Source organism: Cylas formicarius, unplaced genomic scaffold, assembly GCF_029955315.1.
Source record: "Cylas formicarius isolate icCylForm1 unplaced genomic scaffold, icCylForm1.1 PGA_scaffold_5__7_contigs__length_24384050, whole genome shotgun sequence".
NCBI classification, from domain to species: domain Eukaryota; kingdom Metazoa; phylum Arthropoda; class Insecta; order Coleoptera; family Brentidae; genus Cylas; species Cylas formicarius.
This window is the reverse complement of record NW_026844341.1, coordinates 3,816,774-3,839,998: the sequence shown is the minus strand read 5'-3', so window position 1 is coordinate 3,839,998 and position 23,225 is coordinate 3,816,774. Positions and strand designations below refer to the sequence as shown.

Genomic DNA, 23,225 nt, shown 5'->3' with positions numbered 1-23,225 from the left:
TTAAAGCTATAAAACTAGTGGATGTTCTGCAAATTAAGAAACTTGTTAACTATGAGATTCATTAATTCTATTACCCCAATTAATATAAGTTAAATAAATGCTTGCCCTTTATGGCAATTGAAATTTTGGACAACATTAATATTGACTAATTTTATTACGAAATTCCTAAATAAGAATTTTGAGAATTTTGATATATTTTAACGTTAACGTTAGAAGTGTCGAATCTGGATAGGTTTTCTTCAAACTTACAATCTTGGTGACTGCAATATACTGATTTTAACGTAATGTCCTTAATATATATTCAACTTTTAACTTCAATATCGGCGGTTTTATTTTGTATTATGACCATGATAGCTTTAACCCTTTTATTGGTGTACTTATTTACACCACTTGATTGGATATAGTGGAATAAAAAATGCCCAGTTAAGCCAACATATATGTTATCAATCACCAAACTTCAACTCTCTCGACATTCTAAAGGATATCTTGCTAATAAACTAGCTGGAGACATGGACCAATACTTTCGAGGTATTAATTTAGATCTATTGAAAATTACGGATAGTGTGTGAATATTCTGATAGTAACAAAGCTATAGGGGGGGGGTGGGGGGGCTACATTATTCATCTTCAGCTTCTAACAGTAATTCAAAATACGATTGTTAAACTTATGGTTAAAGGGCCAAAATGTTACTCCACTGCGTTACCTTATGGTACAGATATTTGCAGTGTAAACATTTTGTCAGACAGGAAATAATCATCCATAATTATGAACCTAAAGCTACAATTAAAGTTATCTAGCTAATAACCAGCAGACAATAATTTATATATGGCCAGAATTTTATAATCTGCTTCCTGTGAGTGTAACAATAATTTTAAACGAATAAGAGATCGAAAACTATATTCTAGAAAACTCTTCGGGGTTTAGCTGGTATGCTTAATCTTGATTGTTTAGTTAAATTAAATTTTCTGATCTTTATTAATATTTAATTATTGTCAGTTTGTACTTTGATAGATTAGTTAATGTTTTTTAAGCCTGAGGTGTCTAGCTCAAACACTCAGTGTAATATTTTAAGTGAGTGGGGATCCTAATCAAATGTCAAATGATTTTAATGATTATATGTTGAACGTTGTACCTGAATTTTTGGAAAACCTAGAAAAAAGGCCATTTTCCAATAAAACACCCCTAAATTCACAGTCCATGTTTTTAACACCGGTAACACCAGATGAAATCTGTCATTTTGCTAGACAAATTAAAAATAAACATTGCAGTGGAATTGACGAGATTCCAACCAGTATAATAAAAATTTCTGTCCCGTATGTTAATAACGTGTTGTGTCTTTTGATTAATGAATCCTTTGAAAATGGCGTATTCCCAGACCAATTTAAGACAGCTTTAATAAAACCGCTCTATAAAAAAGGAGATCCAGAAATAATTATAGACCAATTAGCCTTTTGCCCGGGGTTTCTAAAATATTTGAGATGGCTATTTGCAAAAGACTCTTAGAGCTTTTTAATAAATATAAAATGTTCAACAATCATCAGCATGGTTATGTAGGTAATAAATCAACAGAAACCGCTATATTTCAGTTTATAAAAACAATTTTAAAACACTTGCAGGGCGATAGAATAGCTTTAGGTACGCGCTTAGATCTTTCTAGAGCATACGACTGTATAGACAGGGAGTTATTGCTCAAAAAATTGGATCTATACGGTGTAAGAGGTAATGTTATAAAATTGTTTGAATCATACTTAATAGGAAGGAAACAACAAGTAAAAATTACCCAAAATGGCACTAGTTATCTTTCGGATATTAAGGAAAATAGGCTGGGCATAGCACAAGGTAGTATTTTTGGTCCAATTTTATTTACCAATTTTGTGAATGACTTGTATTTCGTAACACAGTCAGAATATGCTATGCGGATGATACCAACCTTTTTGTAGGTGGAAATAATCTCACTGAGGTTAGTGATAAAGGCAACGATATTTTTACAAGGGCTTATGACTGGTTTCTAGGAAATAAATTGATATTAAACAAAGAGAAAACGAATTTAATTATGTTTAGAACTAAATTATGTAGAGTTGAAATACCATTAGGAATAGGGATAGGTAAAGAAAATATTAGTGTTGTAAATAGCACTAAATTCTTAGGTTTACAAATTGACGAATTTCTTGATTGGTCTGAACATATTTAAAAATTATGTACTTTGAAAACTTTCAGTCGCTCATGAGGTATGAAATTATCTTTTCGGGAAGTAGTGGTCAACTACAGAAAATTTTCGTGGTTCAAAAAAGGACTCTTCGCACTGTCAAAAAAAAAGCAATTTAAAGAGAGCTGTCGAGGGGTGCTCAAGGCTGAAGGTATTTTTACTGTATATGCTTTATATATTTATGAAACATTGATATTCTTTTTTAAAAATCGAAAGGACTTCGAACTACAGATATTTCATAGATATAATACCAGAACCCTAAATGTAAATTACCCTATTCACCTTCTTCTTCTTTAAGTGCCGTCTTCGTTGCGAAGGTTGGCAATCATCAGTGCTATTCGTATTCGTGACACAGCCGACCGAAGTAGTTGGTTTGTAATGCACCCGAACCAGTCACGTAAGTTTCTTATCCATGAGTGACGCCTTCTTCCTACACTTCTCTTTCCTTGAATTTTTCCTTGTAATATCAGTTGGAGTAGTTGGTACTGAAGTTTACGTTTTTTTACCGTAATGATAATTTCTTTTTCCTTTTTTGTTCTTTTCAGGATTTCCATGTTGGTCACTTTATCGGTCCATTTTACCTTAAGTATTCTACGGTACAACCACATTTCGAACGCCTCCAGTTTCCTTATGTCCAGTTTCTTCAGAGTCCAAGCCTCTACACCATAGTACAGTACCGACAAAACTTAGCATCGCACCATTCTGATTTTTAAACCCAAGCTGAGATCGCTGCCACAGAGCCTTTTCATTTTCACAAATGTTGTTCTCGCCTGTCTTATTCTAATTTTGATTTCTTCAGAGCAGTCGTTATTTTTATTTACAATTGTACCTAAGTATTTATAACTGTCAACTTTTTCTATGGAGTGGCTATTTGTATGAATTTGTGAATTGTTTTGTGCTGTTTTTGATATTATCATAAATTTTGTCTTTTTTACGTTTAGTGACAGTCCGAACTCTTCACTCGATGTATTAACTTTGTCTACTGCAATCTGTAATTCGTTTAGGTTGGTAGCTATCAGGATCGTATCATCCGCATATCTTATATTGTTGATAGGCACTCCGTTAATTTTTAATCCTTTCGTTTCATCGTCCAATGCTCGTTTCGTTATTTCCTCTGAGTAAAGAATAAATGACATCGGTGATAGCACGCACCCCTGCCTAACGCCTCGACGGATTTCTATTTCTTCGGTGTTATTCCCTTCTATTTTTACCACTGCTTTTTGATTAAAATAAAGATTCGTAATAATTTTTATATCTCTGGTGTCTAAGTTCTTCTCTTTCAGAAGCTGGATAAGTTGTTCGTGTCGGACCCTATCGAAGGCTTTGTTGTAATCAATGAAACATATATAAAGATCCTGATTCATATCCATACATTGTTGGGCGAGAACGTTCAAGGCAAATATTGCTTCTCTTGTGCCTAAGCCACCTCGGAAACTGAATTGAGTCTCGCTGATATATCTTGTTCTAATGTTTTGTATATCCTGTGATGTATCACTTTCAGAAATATTTTTAGCGTATGACTCATTAGACTGATTGTTCGAAAGTCTGTGCATTGCCTTGCATTATGTTTTTTTGGGATAGTGACGAACGCTGATAGCAACCATTCCCTGGGTATAATACCTGTTTTGTATATGGTGTTGAACAGATCTGTTAGACTGTGTATGTTTTCCTCTTCTATCAGTTTGAGAATTTCAGACGGTAACTCATCAGGCCCTGCAGCTTTTCCATCTTTTGTGATTTTTATAGCATGGATGACCTCTTCCTTAGTTATTTCCGGTCCACTGTTTTCTTGTTCTGTTACTATTCTGTTTATATCTCTCTCATCATCGAATAATTCTGTTATGTAATTCTTCCATGTTCTTAGTTTTTCTTCCATTTCCATAATAATTTTGCCATTCTGGTCAGTGAGTATTGACGGTTGTCTTTTTTTCTGTAACCCTGCCAGTTCTTTTACTTTCTTGTGGACATTGAAGCTGTCGTGTTTTTCTTGAAGGGCTTCTATTTCGTCGCATTTTCTTTTGTTGAATGCCTCTTTTGCTTCTCTTATCTGTGATCGGATTTCTTTCTGAATATTCTTATATGCTTCGTTGTTGTCTTTTACACCACGTCGTTCATTCATCAAATTCAAAATTTCATCCATCCATTCCTGTTTTTTTCCCTATTTTCTGTTTTGTCAGAATGGTCTTGCTCGGCTCAATTAATGCATTTTTTAAATCTTTCCATTGTTTGTCCGTGTCTTCTTCAGCTGTTATTTGATTGTTTTGGAGGGTTCTGAGATTGTCATTGATCTTATTTTGTAGCCTTTGTCTTGTTTCTTGGATTTTTAGACCCGATACGTCTATACAATTTGTTGTTGGTATTACTAGTTGTTTTTTAAGTGTTATTAAAAACCGGGCTATTAGTGGATTATGGTCCGATGAGACATCTGCCCCTGGGTAGGTTTTAACTGATTTGATTACATTCCTATATCTGTGGTCTATCAAGATGTAGTCAATTTGGTTCCTGACTATATTTTGTTTGTTGTCTTGCGGAGATTTCCAGGTGTACAAACGGCGATTTGGAAGTTTGAAGAACGTATTCGATATAATAAAATCGTTTTCTTGGCAAAATTGCAACAGTCTATCACCTCTTTCGCTTCTCCTACCAAGTCCATATTCTCCCACATATTTGTCAAATCTACCTCTGCCAATCTTGACATTGAAGTCTCCTAATACTAGTGTTATGTCCCTTGATTTTAGAGATTGTATGATGTTATTAATCTCGTTGTAGAATTCCTCAATGTCTTCGTCAGATTTATCTGCTGTCGGGGCGTATGTTTGAATTATGTTTAATTTACACTGATACGTTTGAAGTTGGAGTAACATGGCTCGGTCTGATATAGGGGTAAAGTTTATTACTGATTTATTGATTTCTCTGGATACCACGATCGCAACTCCATATCTATGGTGGGTGTCATCACTTCCTGAGTAATAAATGGTGCCGTTGGCTATTGATTGTTGTCCAGAATTTGGCCATCTAGTGTCACTGATTCCTAGGATGCTTAGATCTAACCCTTGCATCTCCTGGATAACATTATGTATTTTTCCAGGTTCATATAAACTGCGTACATTCTATGTACCAATTCTCATAGCTGACCCGGGGATTCTTCGCACCCTCTGATCATTTAAGATCTGCCGAGGACTGAGGGCCGTTTGTTTGTTGTTTTCAGCCATGATGATTTGTACTAGGGAGAATCGATATGATCTTTAATGCAGTGGGATCCCCTTGCCTTCTCCATTCTTATGCTGTTGACCGTGTTGGTTCATCCGCCTTTTGGACCGATTTCTCAGTCCATGGACCAGAGATGGCCCTACCTGTTGATAGCTCCTCCACCCGAAGCTGTTGACCATCAAAAAGGGGGACTGCTTATACCGGCAGTCACTCGGTTGGTCTTTGGAGGACCATTTCTTCCGCTCTCGTTAGCCCTGACCTTGTTTCCCACCGGGATTGGTTACCACGATCTTCCACAAGGTTGCTCAGGTTCCCAGGGAATACCACTTGGCGGTGAGAGTCGGAATTGAGTAGGAGAGGCTGACTGACGTTAGCTGGAAACAACGTCATATATTCGCTTCACTACCCCCTTAACTCCCCACCCTATTCACCGTTTAACCTTAACTGAAAGGAGTCCTTATTACATGTGCCTGAGATTGAATAATAAATTACCAAATGAGGTAAAAACAAGTGCAAATCTAAATGTCTTTAAATACACAATAAAAAAGATATTGATAGAGTTAGAACCTTACTCCATAGAAGATTTTTTCTGTAATATTTAAATAATTCTTTAATTAATACGATGTAGTTGAAATTTATAAGATTATCTAGTGCTTGGTATACTATTTTTAGGTAATGTATTTATGACACAATGTGAAATAAAGTTGATTATTAATATTAATAATAATAGAAACACACATTAATAATAACAATAATAACATTAATATTGGTTGCTATATCCTGAGTGCATTTCTAAATTTATAATAAAAGAAAATATATACTTTTAAAAGTAAAGTGAAGCGACTTGGTTAAAATAAATAATGTTACATAATTACAATTAAGGATTGTCTCTGAACGCAAGCGTTAACATCATCGATAATAACTTCAAGTTTTCCTGGGACCATTAATGCTTCCGCCGAGAAACAGGATGGCAATACCTCAAAGTACAAGTGACTGTAGTAACTCAGTAGTTTTACTACTCCCGCAACTACAGCGCTGGCGTCGCGTTGAATGTCATGTAAATCACTGATTACCTGTACCAGGCACAAGTCTCGCAAAATACATGCTTCCAACTTTTGCTCGATCGCCTTCATATCGCTCTGCAATGTCTCCAAGTCCTTTTGGATTTGCTTATTGGTGGCGATTAGATCAGGAACTACCTGATAGGTACAGGTACCAACATCGAAGGTCGTTTTGGTGGCCACTATTTTAGCGTCTTCTATCTCGGATTGGATGCACTGGAAAACCTCGATGGTGGAATCTTCACCAGCTTCTTTGACAGTGTCGATTATTTTATCGATTCCGACAGCAACGACGTTGAAGATTGTATCTACGATGGTCCCTTGCAAGTTGGTGAATAGCCCTTGAACTTCACTTTCGTTATCGAATAACCGGTTGAATTGGGAATAAGCATCATTTAATGAATCTAAGCCTGATGCAACGACTTTTAGGATGTCGAGGACCGTGTCCTTGTTTGATTTGAGAGTGGGGTTTGCTTGAGAGGCCTAAAGAAAACGAACCGTTAGTAGCTCTAACAATTTCTAGTGCAATTTTCATCTAAGATGCTGCTAGTTTTATCTAAACCAAACGAAACAAATAATCGGCAGTTGCCCAAATTTTCAGTTTAATTTGCAAGTCAGAAATTTGTTTTAAATATTTTTTCTTCTTTAGAGAGTCAACATGACAACTTTATCAATGTTCAAAATGTTCCCAGTACTGATAATTGGAGAAAAGTTAGAAAGAGATCAGAGTTATAATGATGAATGTGATCGGTAACATCAATTAAGAAGGAAAAGGAAAGTTTTATATGGCAGACGAGAGAGGTACACTGAAGATTAAAAGCTAATTATGTTGCCATAAACATAATTAGAAAAAAACTTGAAAAATTATAGGTTAATAAAGTGAGAAAACTAAAAAATTTCCATCAGTTCCGAAGACACGCCTGAAGTTTTTATTTTTTTCTAGTGTTATTTAAAGAGATACAAATACAAGACAGCATTGAGAGATTTCAAATACGACGAGATACAGGGTGTCAAAGTTGCAATTTTATTTTCGATTTTTTAAAATAATTCATGAAATGATTGAGTTTTTTGCACAAAATTTGGCAAATCGGGGTTTTTTGACAAGGGAAATCCAGTTTTACGAATGATTTTAGGGCAAATTGTGGATCCATATGGTACTTTTCGTACTTCCTAAGTTTTTAGCGCGTAGGTATATGCAGCTTTCTAATAACATCGCTTCTTACACCCTTTTCACAAAAAAAGGTATACTTTTTAAATTTCGCCCCGAGTGGCCGATTTCGAGATATTTGTATTAATATTTATATAATATTGTATATTTATATTATTAGTTGAAAGTAGACAGTAAAATTGTGACATAGACAATAGACAAGGAAAAATACTTGCAAAATTTTTGAAAGTAGGGTTTGACCAAAACAAATTGCTTTGCTGTTTGTCAGTCTTTTGGGTGTTTGTAAAAAGTTGTGGTTAGTTTTCATAAAATGTCTAGACATAATTTGTTCTCCAACGTTGAGATGCACAACATAATATACGCGCAAGACAGCTATAATGTCTGGTTTATCGGTTAACTCGTTAATATTGTAGAAGAGCTGAAGGATCGGTAATAGCTTACTGTGATTTAATAAGAAACACTGGAGGAATACTTCAAAGAGTGCTCGGCAATAAGAAAAAAAAGGCTTGAAGGTGGAGGTCATTTTCAAACAACTTATCTAGTTTCTATGTTCTACTTTTTTTCAAAGAGTTTGTTTTAACAGAAAATTTTGTTAAAAATTACTAATAGTTATTATTTGTCTTGTTTTTAGGATGTTATGCTAGTTCATTAAAACTGTAAACGTAATTTATTTTTCACCATAAAAAGTTCTCGATTTAACCAGTGCAATAGCGATCTAATCAACGGAAATATTATTTATTCATAGACAGTCAGTGGCACTTAACTGATTTCCTTAAAAAAAAGTGATTAATTTCTCTACTTACTCTGATATTAACGATATTATTATGACCATGCAGATAAGATGTTTTAATTTTTTTTTAAGCGAAAACCGTACATTGAGTTGAAAAAAATCAGAAATTATTTTCATTTTAAGAGAGATTAGTGGAGTATCCATCAATGTCTGCCACAATAATCAGGTGACATTCCGTACGCCGGCCACTAATGTATTTAAGAAAAACTGTGGTGCACTAATTAATGCCTCTTGATACATAATACGTGGGTGTCAAATTTCAATAAAATATCTAAAGATAATAATAAATAAATATATTATATATCTCTTAATATGTGAACTCCGAATTTGATTTTAATATGGCTCTAATTTAAACTAACCTAACACGATATGAAAATCTGTGTTTACATTATAAATGTTATACATCTAACAAGAAGTTATGACACTTGAAAATATTAAAGAAACTTATACAGGTAAGAGTCATTCAAAAATCAAATTCTTCAAATATTATGTAGAGAAAACCAAAACAGAAATCAAATTTAAAAAAGGCATCTAATATATTAACTTTTGCCGTAAAATAAACGAACGACTCATTCCTTAACGTTAAGCTAAATACTTAATTAATGCCACGTATACTTCCCTTTAGTTTCATTTAGTTAATTGGGATTTATTTAAAAGATAATTGCCAGAGTTTGTTAAATTAGGCGATGACATTAACAATAAGGTCTCTAATGATTATGGGGTACCTCAAGGATCCGTGCTTCGCCCATCACTGTACTTATTATCTGGTGTCCGGTTAGTAGGTGCCAATCTAATCCCAAGGTATATTATGCGTTTGCCGATAATACGCGTCTTATTCAATAAAAGTAGCATTATTACAACAAATTACACACTACGTCTATTAGTCTGGTTTTGGATGAGTTAACTAACTGGGAAAAGCAATTGCATTAATGATGATAAATAAATGTAGAGCAGCACGAAGCAATTAATTTTCAATATATTATATTCTTAGCATTAAGAAAATGTAATTATTAGAAGCCGTAATATTGAATAGTATATTATGCAACAAGTGTGGTAAATTACATTTGATCCACGAATGATTTAAAAAGTTTACCAAACTATACTTTTTCTACGACTGTTAGTTTTTACATATATTTGTGCAGAACACCACGAATACATTCACAGACATGACCGTCAGAATTGACAAACGTCAAAATTCTAGCTATGCGGTAAATTCTCACAAAACATCGGATTTTCTCCCAAACCCGGAAATGTCCAAATTAGCTCGGATCCGTGAGAAACGAAACTGACATAGTAAAATTACACTTTCCGTGCGTAAGATTGGTGTATAATTAGGTATTTTACAGAAGAGAGTAGAAAAAATACTTTTTAATTAATGGGTATTTTTTTATAGAACTTTATAGAACTTTAAGTTGGCATTACTGTTCAAGATGGCGACCGATTTATCAGCTGTTAAGTGAATTATTCTCAGTTTGGTTTGGCAATTCATCATGAATAGAGTCACGCCTGAAAAACGCTTGCAAATAGTGCAATTTTATTTCGAAAATAATGGTTCTGTGCGGAATACGTATCGCGCACTACGTCCATTTAATCGTCGACAAAATCGTCCATCAGAGCAGTTAATTCGATTAACCAGGGAACGTTTTCGCACCACGTTTACTCTTATTGATAACTCGCATCCCCAGAGACGCCGTACGGTGCATACAGAAGAAGCTGTTGCTGTTGTAGAGGAGCATTGAGGAAGACCCGAATGGGTCCCACCGCCATCGAGCACAGGAATTGGATTTGTGTCCATCCACTTTATGGAAGATTTTGCGGAAGGATCTTGGTTTACGTGCTTACAAAATCCAACTCGTGCAAGAATTGAAGCCAAACGATCATCAAGTAAGGCGTAGATTCGTCGAATGGGCCCAAAACGAGATTGCCGTTGTTCCCGATTTTCATAAGCGAATTTTGTTTAGCGATGTAGCGCACTTCTGGTTGAATGGCTACGTCAACAAACAAAACTGTCGCATTTGGAGCGAAGCTAAACCTCAAGTGTATGTCGAAACACCGTTACATCCAGAAAAACGCACTGTTTGGTGCGCTTTATGGGCTGGTGGAATCATTGGTCCGTACTTCTTCAAAAACGATCATGACCAAAACGTTACAGTCAATGGTGATCGGTATAGAGCTATGATTACTAACTATTTCATTCCTGAATTGAATAGCCATGATGTCCAGGAGACGTGGTTTCCACAAGACGGCGCAACATGTCACACAGCTCGCGCCACAATCGATTTATTGAAAGACACGTTTGGTGACCGCCTAATTTCACGTTTTGGACCTGTGCATTGGCCTCCAAGATCTTGTAATTTAACACCGCTAGACTACTTTCTGTGGGGCTATGTAAAGTCATTGGTCTGTGCAGATAAGCCACAAACGCTTGACCATTTGGAAGACAACATTCGCCGTGTTATTGCCGATATACGGCCACAAATGTTGGAAAAAGTCATCGAAAATTGGACGTCCAGATTTTACTACATCCGCGCCAGCCGTGGCGGTCGTATGCCAGAAATCATATTTAAAATGTAATGGCACAAGATTATCTTTCGGATAAATAACATTCATGTCAATCGAATAATCCATCGTTGTTTTATTGCAACTTAAAGTTCTATACATCGAAAGAAAACACTCCTTATAACAGGCTGGCTTACTTTTACTCACTAATTATTTAAAAATCTAAATACACCTAATGCAGTAGTCATTAGACTTTTGCCTTCTCGTAGAGTTTCGGCGGAGGGAAACTACATTTCCAGCATGTTCCATATAAACGAATTTTTTGTCACACCAACACAACCCTTGGATCAATAGAACAATGTACGTTAATGTGTAAAACAGTCCATGGTAAACAGAAAATAAATACAATTCTTACGAATACAAACCAGACGAATGATTACTGTATTCAAAATAGAAACAATTTGGATTTAGATTACAGTAGAACACAGTATACAATCCCGTGCAATATGTACCTAAATCTTTTGACAGTTCCAATTATTATATAGTCAGTCTGTTAAAAACTACAAATATATTCTTGCAATTTTGAAAATTAACTTAAAAATTTAATTTCGCGTAGCTTCTTGAATTAGTAGAAAGTAATTATTTTGAAATATTTACAACAATAATTTCTAATTACGCGTATTTAATAACTATATTTAAAAGTTTAGGGTCGATTCTTATTCACGTAGACAACCATTTCTTTGAAAAAATGTGTTGTTCGGTAGGAATTTGGGATCTCGGAAGTATCCTATTATTTTACCTGTTTTCAAATCGACAATTAACTTGTTAATTGAGAATTTATCCATCAAAAGACAAAGCTTCCCTCAAATTTGTTTTAATTCTTATTCCTTTTATAATTTGTTCAAAAAAGATCGAGGATCTTTCCCGTTAAGTAGAATTCAACCTACAATTTACAAATAGAAACAATAATAAGATGTTGCTTAAATAAAAAAAAATCTTTACTGAACGAGATCTTCTATTTGCGACTTCATCAGCAATATCAAAAAGATGCTGTGCGAATCTGTAGTTTTGTCAACCTTTAATTTCTGTGACAATGTTTATGGTCCTTGCTTGGATGCTTTTGTCGCACAATGCATTCAAAAACTTAAAAATTACTGCTTGCGCCTTATATTTGGGATCCGTCGTAGGGAACATATAACACATAAACTCCAAGATAGAATGTGGCTAAATGTGCGTAATCGGCGCATCCTCAATGCAACATTTTTACTTTATAAAATACTAAAATACACTAAAATGTAAATGCCGTCCATATCTGCTGAGACGCGTAGCCTATAGAACAGATGTTCATAATGTTGATATACGTAGGAAAAATATTTTAAAAATTCCATCACACCATATAGCACTGTTTAACCGTTCCTTCTTTTTTAATACAAATTTATTAAATTTATTAAATACAAATACAAATTTATTAAATTTATTATTTATTATTTGTCTTTGTCTTTTTTTCCCCTCCGAACTTTCCCCTCTCCATTACAAATTTATTTACATTTATATATGTCGTTAAACTAGGAGTACAGCGTGTTATAATATTTATTATGTATTAACCATTTCGCCACCGTGAGCCAAATAAAACAATCCACTATACGATCTGGAAACCCATAGGAGATACGAAAAAATGTTCTTACCAAAGCCTCTTGAACTCTCCTGAAGATTTAAACTATAATAATTTTGGTGATACAGGGTGTCCCAAAAGTATCCCTTTCGACATCAACTTTGTTATTTTAAATGGAATACCCCGTATATTTCGACATTTTTTGAATTCCTGGTTAAAATAAGGTCACTGTCATAAGAAATTTCTATTCTAATTTTGCATCGTTTAGGCAGAAATTGGCGTTATATGTTTTTTTTTTCATGTTTTGATTGCCCCTTATAAAATTGTGTTGTGACGCTACTGATCCAGATATTGCAACCAAAATTTAACCACAGACTAAGGAGATGATGCACTTCTCAATCAGATTGACAGATGTGCCTCAGCTTATACAGAGGGTCCCAAATAGGTGGTACCGTTATGGCGAATTTAATTTACAAAATCTCAACATTTTCAATATATTTTTATTCAAATATCAATTCTAAGAGAAAAAATAAGGTAAGTTTGTAATTTATCTTATATTCAAATTTTTCTTACCTCTTGAGATATTCGAGGTTTAAGATAACACCCGTATAAGTTCTTGTTGAATTTAAAGCTGCCAATATTAGGTCACTTGTTGGCAATATTAGGTATTTTTTAAATAACAAATACATGATTCTACTTCTTTTAAACAAAGATGACGTCGTAGGGGTCACTTTTGGGACACCCTGCATCAACAAAATTATAATATTTTAAATCTTCGGGAGAGTTCAAGAAACTTTTTTTCGTATCTCCTATGGGTTTCCAGATCGTATAGTGGATCGTTTTATGTGGCACACCGTGTGCGTACAGTACTAATTTTTGTAATTACTTAAATAATTAATTTCTTTAAATACTTTTTTGGCTTCAACAGCACCTAATTCAGGCAACCACATGTATGGGAGGCTGAATGTATGCATGTATGCTTCATTGTTTCATTCATTATTTACTCATCATTGTAACAAACAAGTGGTTAATAGACGCTCAATTATTATTATTATTAAATTATGAAGTTTTATGTTGAAAGAATAATCATTGCGTTGCACTTCATCTTCGTGTACTTTTTAAATCCTTGTTATTGTTTGTTCTTATAATGATATGAACATCAGCCTTGTTTCTTTTTTTTTTGAGTAATATATCATACCCGATTAATGGAAATTGATTGCTTGTTATTGCTCACTATCATTACTCTATACCTTACTCTATACCTTATTTTATAAGTGTCGCTCAACAAATATTGCTTTTCTCTACCTCTTTTTTATTTAAGTAATGTAAAATCTGAGCTCGTTGCTGAGTGATTGTTCTGAATATATTACTTTATGTAATGTATTCTTAATAATAATAGTATATTTGTTTTGAGTTCGGGGCCAGTGATATGCACTGTTTAGAGATTGAATTATAAGAAATAAGGCATAATAATAGTAAAGTAAAAATTTAGTGTATCATTTTTCAGTTTGTACATCCACGTATTGGCCGATTCCGAAATTTTCGTCCGGAAATAATCACCACATTTTCCATCCATTATCCGAATTGATTAAGCGTCCGGTCCCCACGCCGCTGTTGTGTAGTTCTTACGAGTGTCCTTGTTGCAGCTGGAATACCGGGGATCTCCAGAGAACCCGCGTCAAGGACACCCCATCATGATTTATCGGCCACCGGAATCCCGTCGTCGGACAATAGCTTTTCGATCCAGCAATTACTGCTACAACGGGAGGAGGAGAATCGGCAGGAAGTTGATAGATTGACGGCGGAAATAAAGGCCCTGAAATTGCAGTTGCTGCAGTACACCAGCGGTAAGGTCAAACCGTGTGTTTTTACCATTTCCCCCTTCTATCGGCATTTTCATTTTTAATTTGCCGACGGTCAATGGTCCGGGCATAATAAGCCTTCTAAAAGTTCACTCAGTACTTTTTCCCGCGTATATTTAAATGTGCTGGGTGGCCAGGTAAGAACGTGTTTTTACCATTTCCCCCTTCTATAGGCATTTTCATTTTTAATTTGCCGACGGTCAATGGTCCGGGCATAATAAGCCTTCTAAAAGTTCACTCAGTACTTTTTCCCGCGTATATTTAAATGTGCTGGGTGGTCAGGTAAGAACGTAAAGTGCTGTAACTCGAAAACAATACGTCGTAGAGATTTTGCCGTGAAAAATTTTATTAACCATTTTAGTCGTAAGGCGAAAAAATTGTCGCATCTCGCAAAGGCAGATTTGCTTGTCCAGCTATACCGGCTGACACTTTATAACTTTAAAACAGCTTGAGATAGCGATTTGAAACTTGGAAGGGTAAATATAGGTACAACCTATATTTTTGCATTTTTGGATTCAGGAGATCATTCTACGTAGTATAGGATAGTTTTTCTCATTTTTTTCCCTTTTTTTTTATTTTTATTTAATTTTTGGTTTTACTGAATCACCTGATAATGGAAAAAATTGTAAATGAATCTTTTCCTTACTTGTCTCATGGCAAATAGCATTTAATGTAATCAACTATTAATTTTTTAGGATAATCTAGTGTTTTCAAATAGCACTCTCGTGAGAACAAAAACTTTTTAAAACCGATACTTTTTTTCTAATATTTTGACAACAAAATTTCCAAAATCCGTTAAAAAATAAGCTCACAGGAAGAAAAAAAAAACAGATAAGTAAATGCATTTTTATAAAAACAAAATATTACTTTAGTGGCTTTGCTTCATTCCTCAAGTTGGAAAGATTAAAAACGCAGAAGAAACTCTTGGCAAGCTGATGCAGTGGAAAGGAAAAAACAGATTAATATTAAAAAAAAAATCAAGGGAGAGTTGCTTCTGAGATTCAACGTTTAGAATTTTTTGTTGAAAGTGTTGATGAAGGTTATATGCTTTTGAAATACGCGAATAAGGGAACAGAAATATTTTTTTTACTTTTCAAATCTGTCGCTTTTTCGGATAATTCAACACAATATTTTTAAAATCTGTTGGAAAATAAAACCTCAACAACGTCTGTAGAATCAATTTGGAAGTGGTATATGAACGTGTGTTGCCGTAAGACAAGTTTTACATTGACACAAAACATCACATTAAATTAATTATAGAAATTTACTTAATTTGGATTCGGATTTGCGAATATTACAATGGACCAGTTCGTTATTTACCTTAATTTATAAAACGTATTCCTGTGAAAATACAAGGAAAGCAAGCACGGAAATATTGTAAGGGAACCCCCAAAAACCATATCCAATGTTGGTATACAGAAAATCACCCCAAATAATAATTTAACTACTGTTTCGCAATCTCGAAAAAATTTGACGTTTTCTCAGATGTTCAAGCAGACTATTGAAGAGCCACTTCGGAGAGGTTCAAAACGATGCATTGCTCAACCACCTTGAAACCGTCGGCAAGACATAAAACCACCCCCAATAAGGAAATGCCGTAAAATTCGTTTTATTTATTTCGCAATCTCAAAAATATTTGACGTTGTCCCAGAGATTCAACCAGACCATTAAAGAGTCACTCAGGAGAAATTGAAAATGATGTATTACTCAACCACCTTGAAAAGATCGAGAAGATATAAAACTACCCCAATAATGAAATAACCAAATATTCGTTTTATTTATTTCGGAATCTTAAAAAAACCTGACGCTATCCCAGATCATGAATTACACCATTAAAGAACCACCTAGGAGAGCTTTAATCAACCACCTTGAAACGGTCGGGGAGATATGAAACTACCCCTATAAAGAAATACCCAAATATTCGTTTTGTTTATTTCGGAATTCCAAAAAACCTGACGTTGTCCCAGGTATTGAATTAGAACATTGAAGATCCACTTAGAAGAGCTTCAAAATGATGTATTGCTTAACCATCTCGAAACGGTAAGGAAAATATAAAACTACCCCCAAAAATTTGATATGTTTATTTTACAATCTCAAAAAATCTGACGTTGTCCCATATATTGAACTTGACCATAGCAAAGTCACTTCGGAGAGCTTCAAAATGATGTATTGCTCAATCACCTTGAAATGGTCGGGCAGATACAAAACTACCCCCAATAATGAGATACTCTGAAATTCGCCATTATCAAAGTAGATGTTTGGTTTTTAATTCGAGATTGACCCACAAAGCGCATCCATCGATCATGATTCCTCGCGATATTCAGGAGATTTTCTTAATTTTATTTATACTTTTCATTTTTAATTTATTAGGCAGTTAATTAAAAGTTTTCTGGGACGACATTTGCGCACAAATGCGAGCTTTTGGAATTATTAACAATTGAATGAATATTTCTAGTATAATATTCGACAGGGGACTAAATTCTGTACTTGTTGACGTTTAGAGAAAAACGATGTCCCATTTAAAGAAAAAACAATTTGAATCGTTTCCGGAATAGGAGCAACAGTTATCATGCTTTTTGTACATTTTTTTTTTAATAATTCGGAAACAAAAAAGACCGGCATATACACCTTTTGATAATTAACTTAAAATTAACCGTAGCAATAAAACATGATAAAATATACAGGGTGTGCAACTTAACATTTTATATATGACAACCATTTGAATGTTAGGGCATCTCATAATTGAGGGTAGTTTCATCTTCCCCACAGTTTCGAGGTTGTTGAGTAATACATCATTTTGAAGTTCTCCTAGGTGGATCTTTAAGGGTCTAATTAAATCTCTGGAACAACGTCAGATTTTTTTGAGATTGCGAAATAAATAAAACGAATATTTGGTTATTTCATTATTGGGGGTAGTTTTATGTCTTCCCTTCCGTTTCAAAGGGTTTGAGCAATACATCATTTTAAAGCTCTCTTAAGTGGCTCTTCAATGATCTAATTCGATATCTGGGGCAATGTCAAATTGTTTTTAAAATTCCGAATCAAATAAAACGAATTTTACGGCATTTCATTGTTGGGGCTTGCCGACAGTTTCAAGGTGTTCAGCAATACACTATTTTGAAGCTCTCCGAAGTGGTTCTTCAATGATCTGGTCGAACGTCTGGAACGTCAGATTTAGTTATAAAATATAGGAACATTGGATATGGTTTTTGGGGGTTCGCTTACAATATTTCCATGCATACTTTCTCGGTATTTCCACAGGAATACGTTTTTTAAATTAACTGTAATATTCGCAAATCTGAATTCAAATTAGGTAAATATCTATCGCACTTATTTAATTCAAATAAATGCAAAACTACAGTGCCAAAATAAATGAATGTGATGCTTTGTGTCAATATATAAAACGTGTCTTAGAACAACACACGTTCATATACCACTTTCAAATCGATCCCACAGACATTGTTGAGGTTTTATCTTCCAACAGATTTTAAAAATATTGTGTTGAATTATTCGAAAAAGTGACAGATTTGAAAAGTAAAAAAAATATTTCTATTCTCTTATACTCTTATACTTACGTTAGTTTGTGACTGTATCCCCGTATTTCAAAGGCATATCAACTTTTTACCATAATAAAACGCTTTCAACAAAAAATTCTAATCGTTGAATCTCAGAAGAATTCCTTGAATTTTATATTTTTTTAAATACTAATCTGTTTTTTTCTTTCCACTTCATCAACTTGTCAAGAGTTTCTTCTGCATTTTTAATGTTACCAACTTGAAGAATGAAGCAAAGCCACCTAAGTAATATTTTGTTTTTATAAAAATGCATTTACTTATCAGGTTTTTCATTCCTGTGAGCTTATTTTTTAACGGATTTTGAAAATTTTGTTTTCGAAATGTTGCAAAAAAGTATTGGTTTTAAAAAGTTTGTGTTCCCACTAGAGTGCTATTTGAAAACACTATGTTATACTAAAAAATGAATAGTTCATTATATTAAATGCTATTTGCCATGAGACAAGTAATTAAAAGATTCATTTACGATTTTTCCCATGATCAGGTGATTCGGTAAATAGCACTTATGATGCGCACAATTTTCAAAAATTAAATAAAAATTTTAAGAAACGAAAAAATTAGAAAAACTGTCCTATACTACGTAGAATGATCTCCTGAATCCAAAAATGCAAAAAATATTGTGCCATTCCAAATTCAAAAGTTACTATCGTTTCTGCTCAAATCTGAATGGCAACTATTGACTATATATTAACCCTTCCAAATTTCAAATCGCTGTATCAAACCGTTTAAAAGTTATACATTGTTCCCACTTTCTTGTGTCACCCGGTATATACTCTTTGAGTCAAGGCCGCATTTTGAAGACATTGAAAATATAGCCCAATCATATCGACAGCTTCTTCATTTGTTAAAGGCATTTTATTTGTTTTAAGGCCTTACTTTGTGCAAAACACAAATTGCACAGCTCCTGTAATAGATATACTTTTAATACAAACTTTGTTGAGAGGTTGATTTTATGCATTTGGTTTTCCTACTTGACCTACTGGTCATGTTACTGTACGTGTGTTTCTTTTAATTTTTTTGAAATACGAATATTTGTACTATTTCAAAATTATTAAATTATGAAATTTTAAGAAATAACAAATAAATAAGAAAAAATTACCATATCGACTTTTTAAAATTTTATGATGTCAATTTTCTTTCTTGAATATTTAAGGCTAAAAATTAGTTATAAAGATATGGTTTTCAGCAGCTGATTTAGGTATCTGGCCACTACATTTTTACGGAAGAAAAGTCGTAATTTCTTTTTATTTGATTTTTTAGAGATTTTTGCCATTTTTTGTTATTATATCAAAGAACTAAGAACTAGACATATTGCAAATAAGACGGGGTTGATAGAGCAATCAAAACTTTTTTAAACGGGACTTAGCTTGTTAAAATCCGTTCAGTCTTTTATTAGTTGTTTATTTAATTTTATTTTTAATTTTAATTAATTAAATTTAATTTTAATTTTAATTTAATTTGAATCACCCCACCACACGTCACGAAAATTGCTCTCATAAAGTATAGCCTTTAAAAAAACATATTTTTTTGGCACATCGACAAGAATGTTTTTAGTGAAAAATTATTTTTAAAATTTAAGATGGCCGTATATCCTATACATCATACGTTTTAATGGAAAATATTTATAAAAGTAGTACTTTTTTAATGCTGTAAGTAAACCAACATAAAAACGATTCCGTTCAGTCTTTCAATCCGTTCAGTCTTTTAGGAGTTGTTATTTCATTTTATTTTTAATTTTAATTAACTAAATTTAATTCTAATTTTAATTTAATTTGAATCACCCCACACCACACGTCACGAAAATTACTCTCAAAGTTGTAGCTATTAAAAACATATATTTTTTTGGAAGATCGACAAGGATGTAAAATCCTACGTAGAGAAGCTAACAGAAAGGGACTTTCAATGGCTGAAATGCTTTTTACAAAAAATAATTAACATATTTGTGCACGACATTATCAAGTAACTTTAACCAATTTAATTATACTTTCGAGTTTTCAAGATGTTTATTTATTTAGATTTTGAATTTAATATTTTGAAACACTCAGTTAGTTACACAGTGCACTTCTTTTAAACGCGAATTCATTTGTTTTATGAACGTATTTAGTTTAAGTCAATTTGCAGTCATTTTTTTTGTTCTTCACTATTACTGGTTATATTGTTTAGTTTTTAATTGTACTATTTTCTAAGAAACCGCTATGCGGGCTGATTTTAAAGCGCTTACAAAATACAATGTGTATGCACTTTATGCCATATGAACTTTGATAGTGATGCCACTACTTTGCCAAGAAACGTAAGTGGAAGAGGGCTAAAAATATAAATAAACACTTAAATCAACAGACAGAACACTAAACACACACGTTCCTGCGGCTAAGAGAGCGGGACCCTTGTCCTCATATCTGCAACACCGGCAATATCGAAAACTGGAAATGGAACAACATTATGTCGATAGTATACCGTCAAACTATTGGCTGAATTCTCGATGTATTCCTTGAGATCGAAGATTTCATGCTCGCTATCCCAGACCATGGAATTTAGAGACATTACCGCATCCACGTAAAGGATCTATTGTGACTATTGTGACTATACAAAATTCTAGCGCATTATACAGGTTTGTCTGTCAGTTGCGGTAGTGGGTCCATAGCTCGTTTTTTGTGATTTGGTGATGTGCAGCAAATGGAAACGCACTGTAGAAAGACTTTTACATTGACATGGTATCTATTCACAAAGTTCAGGGTTTTCTTCCACTCCAATGTAAGTCAGTGGGCCTGCCATTATTCTTACGGCTTTTCTTTTTTAGCTAACAGGTCTGCTGGAAATTTCACCCACCACCTCCTACTCCTTCTTGAGTTTTCAGCAAACTGCTATAATTGGTATTCCATTTGTACAGTCTTCTCTGGTAGGGGTTTGAGTTCTGTAATATTTCGTCCGCCTTTATCTCCTATTCCATGGTGACTGGCCTTACAGTAATCTGTAATTTGTATCGGTGGAGTATTTTAGTAGCACCGCTGCGAAGATTTGTTAGCCTGTCGCTTCCACCCTAATGGTTTCGCCCACCACTTCATACGCTATCTTGTGTTACTGCTGTCAAGTACGGCAAGAGTGCATTTTTGGGTATAAACATCAGTTCTTTCAACACATCCTTCTGCACTATCCTAATACATTTGTTTCCATAATTGTGATCCTTTCGAAGTAAGATTTTCGTTGAATGTAACTTAAATATTTTGCTTCTTTGAAAAAATTTCGCCTTTTTCGAGGTTTCGCTTCTGTAAAGATTTGCCTGTTAATAAATGGAACAAATTTCATTTTGTTGGGTTTTCGTCCCAGTTTTACAAATTCTTATTGCCTGACAGAGTATTAGTAGTTCTTGCAGAAGGTTAACAAACAATATTGCCTCTAGCAGATGGGAATCATCCCCTCTCCACTGCTGCGCTTATGCATGCTTCATTGTTTCTATGTTCGCAGCGTCATTAGATGCGTGATTGGACGCACCATCTATGTCTAGAAAGATGGCGCATCCTGCTTGATATTTTATTGTCGCAAGACCGTTTGCCCGTATTTATTGCGACAGATGCTTCATAAAATTTACCGTTTATACTCTCTCAGCGAAAGAGAGAAGTTAAATACAAGAGTCTAACGAGCTCGATTCCGCCGGTTCTAGTGGAAGTTTTCTGCGAAAAGGTAATTTATCAAAATGTACAAAACCAATAAGCGCGTGGCAACCAGCGCCATATTTTAAAAACGCCGATCGTTATATCAATGCCCCGGAAGAATAAAAAAAAAGCGGACAGATGATTCTGAAAGTTTGCGAAAGGTATAGCAGACGAGAAGAGTTTTCCGGTGCCTCGCGAAGTTGAGAGCGTTCGCGAGTTTGGAAGTTTTCCATTCGCATATTTTATGCACAACGCGTCTGACAGCGAACTAAAATGAACCGAATTTATTGCTAGGTCGCGTTATCAGAGGTACCTAAAAATATCGACACATCATTGGTCATCATTGCTGAAATTGGGATTATATCGGTATGGATTCTCAAATGGAAAATAATGAGTAGTTCAAAAAATGTAACTCGCAACCACGAATAAATTAATGCTTACTTTAAACCACATGAAACGTGTTCCATGCTGAAGAACAAACCCATTAAACAACCTGCACATACTATTCGTTCAATTTAGGTTTACTAAGGAAAGCGACAATAATGTTCGCGACATTTTTGATCATTTAAAGAATAAGAATAGCCATTATATTTGCACTTTAAACACAAAAATGATTAAAGCAATTAAAATCAATTTATTACAGTTTACACAGTTCTTAAAGTAAAGTCTGTTCATAGATATAAGAAAGGGACTAACTGATACGAATTAAGGAAAGACCCGGGCAAGCTGTAAGAATAAAATATAGCCGAACAGGTCCGTACTTTGCTTAAAATTTAATTATTTGGGGTTTTGTTAGAAAAGATACTAAACAATATTTATTTATTTATGCATGTATTTATGTTTAAATCTAAAAAAAATTACAAATCATTTTTATTATCTACTTAAATTACTTAAAATTATTCACATAATATATCAGTATCATTATCACAATCATCGCCTGTTCTAATTATTATTTGTTCTATATTATTTGCAATATGGATATACGATTCTTCTGCTTTTTCTATATGTTTAACAGAATTTACCCAACTTTGTGGAGGGATGTTAAAAACTTCTATAGGTTTGAGGACATTGGAGTTAAAATATTGTTACGAAGAATGGCAGATTTCAGTTGGAGCCAAACATGATCAATGGAATTAAATATACAGTGGTAAGATGGAAGCCTTAAAACTGTATGCCCTAGATTTTTTGCATAACTACCACAGACGTATTCCTTTTGTAGGTTCATGCTTTGTAGAGCATCAATTAATTGCTTTTTGGTATAATCTTCGTGAAAACAAATGTCGTTATTATACATGTAGTTTTGGATTGTTGCTTTTGTGTCACATGAGAAAGGGGTTATAGTCAACTGTCTACTGTGATAACTTACATTGTCCATTACAATGACGCTATTAGGAGGAGTATTTGGAACTAGTTTGTTTTTAAACCAACTTTCAAATAAATCAGCGGTGGTGTCTTCATGGTAATCCAGAGTCTTTAACATTTTTCGCAGACACAGAAAGTCCATTTGGAATCCAACCATCTTTGGAGCCAGCATGCAAAATAGTTGTTCTTTTACCTCTTTTTGATGGCGCGTTTGTTTTACACTTATCAGTTGA

The 23,225-nt window shown here is 34.0% G+C and overlaps 1 protein-coding gene across 2 annotated transcripts in view; it reads left to right on the top strand.

The window, feature by feature from the left end:
- Positions 1-23,225, top strand: part of LOC132702139 (chondroitin sulfate N-acetylgalactosaminyltransferase 1) — a 464,298-nt gene that overhangs the window by 380,015 nt on the left and 61,058 nt on the right. For both annotated transcript variants that reach the window (XM_060670591.1, XM_060670592.1), the window contains exon 5: positions 14,193-14,393. In XM_060670591.1, coding sequence (XP_060526574.1) covers positions 14,193-14,393 — 201 coding nt within the window. The remainder of the gene's footprint in view (positions 1-14,192; positions 14,394-23,225) is intronic.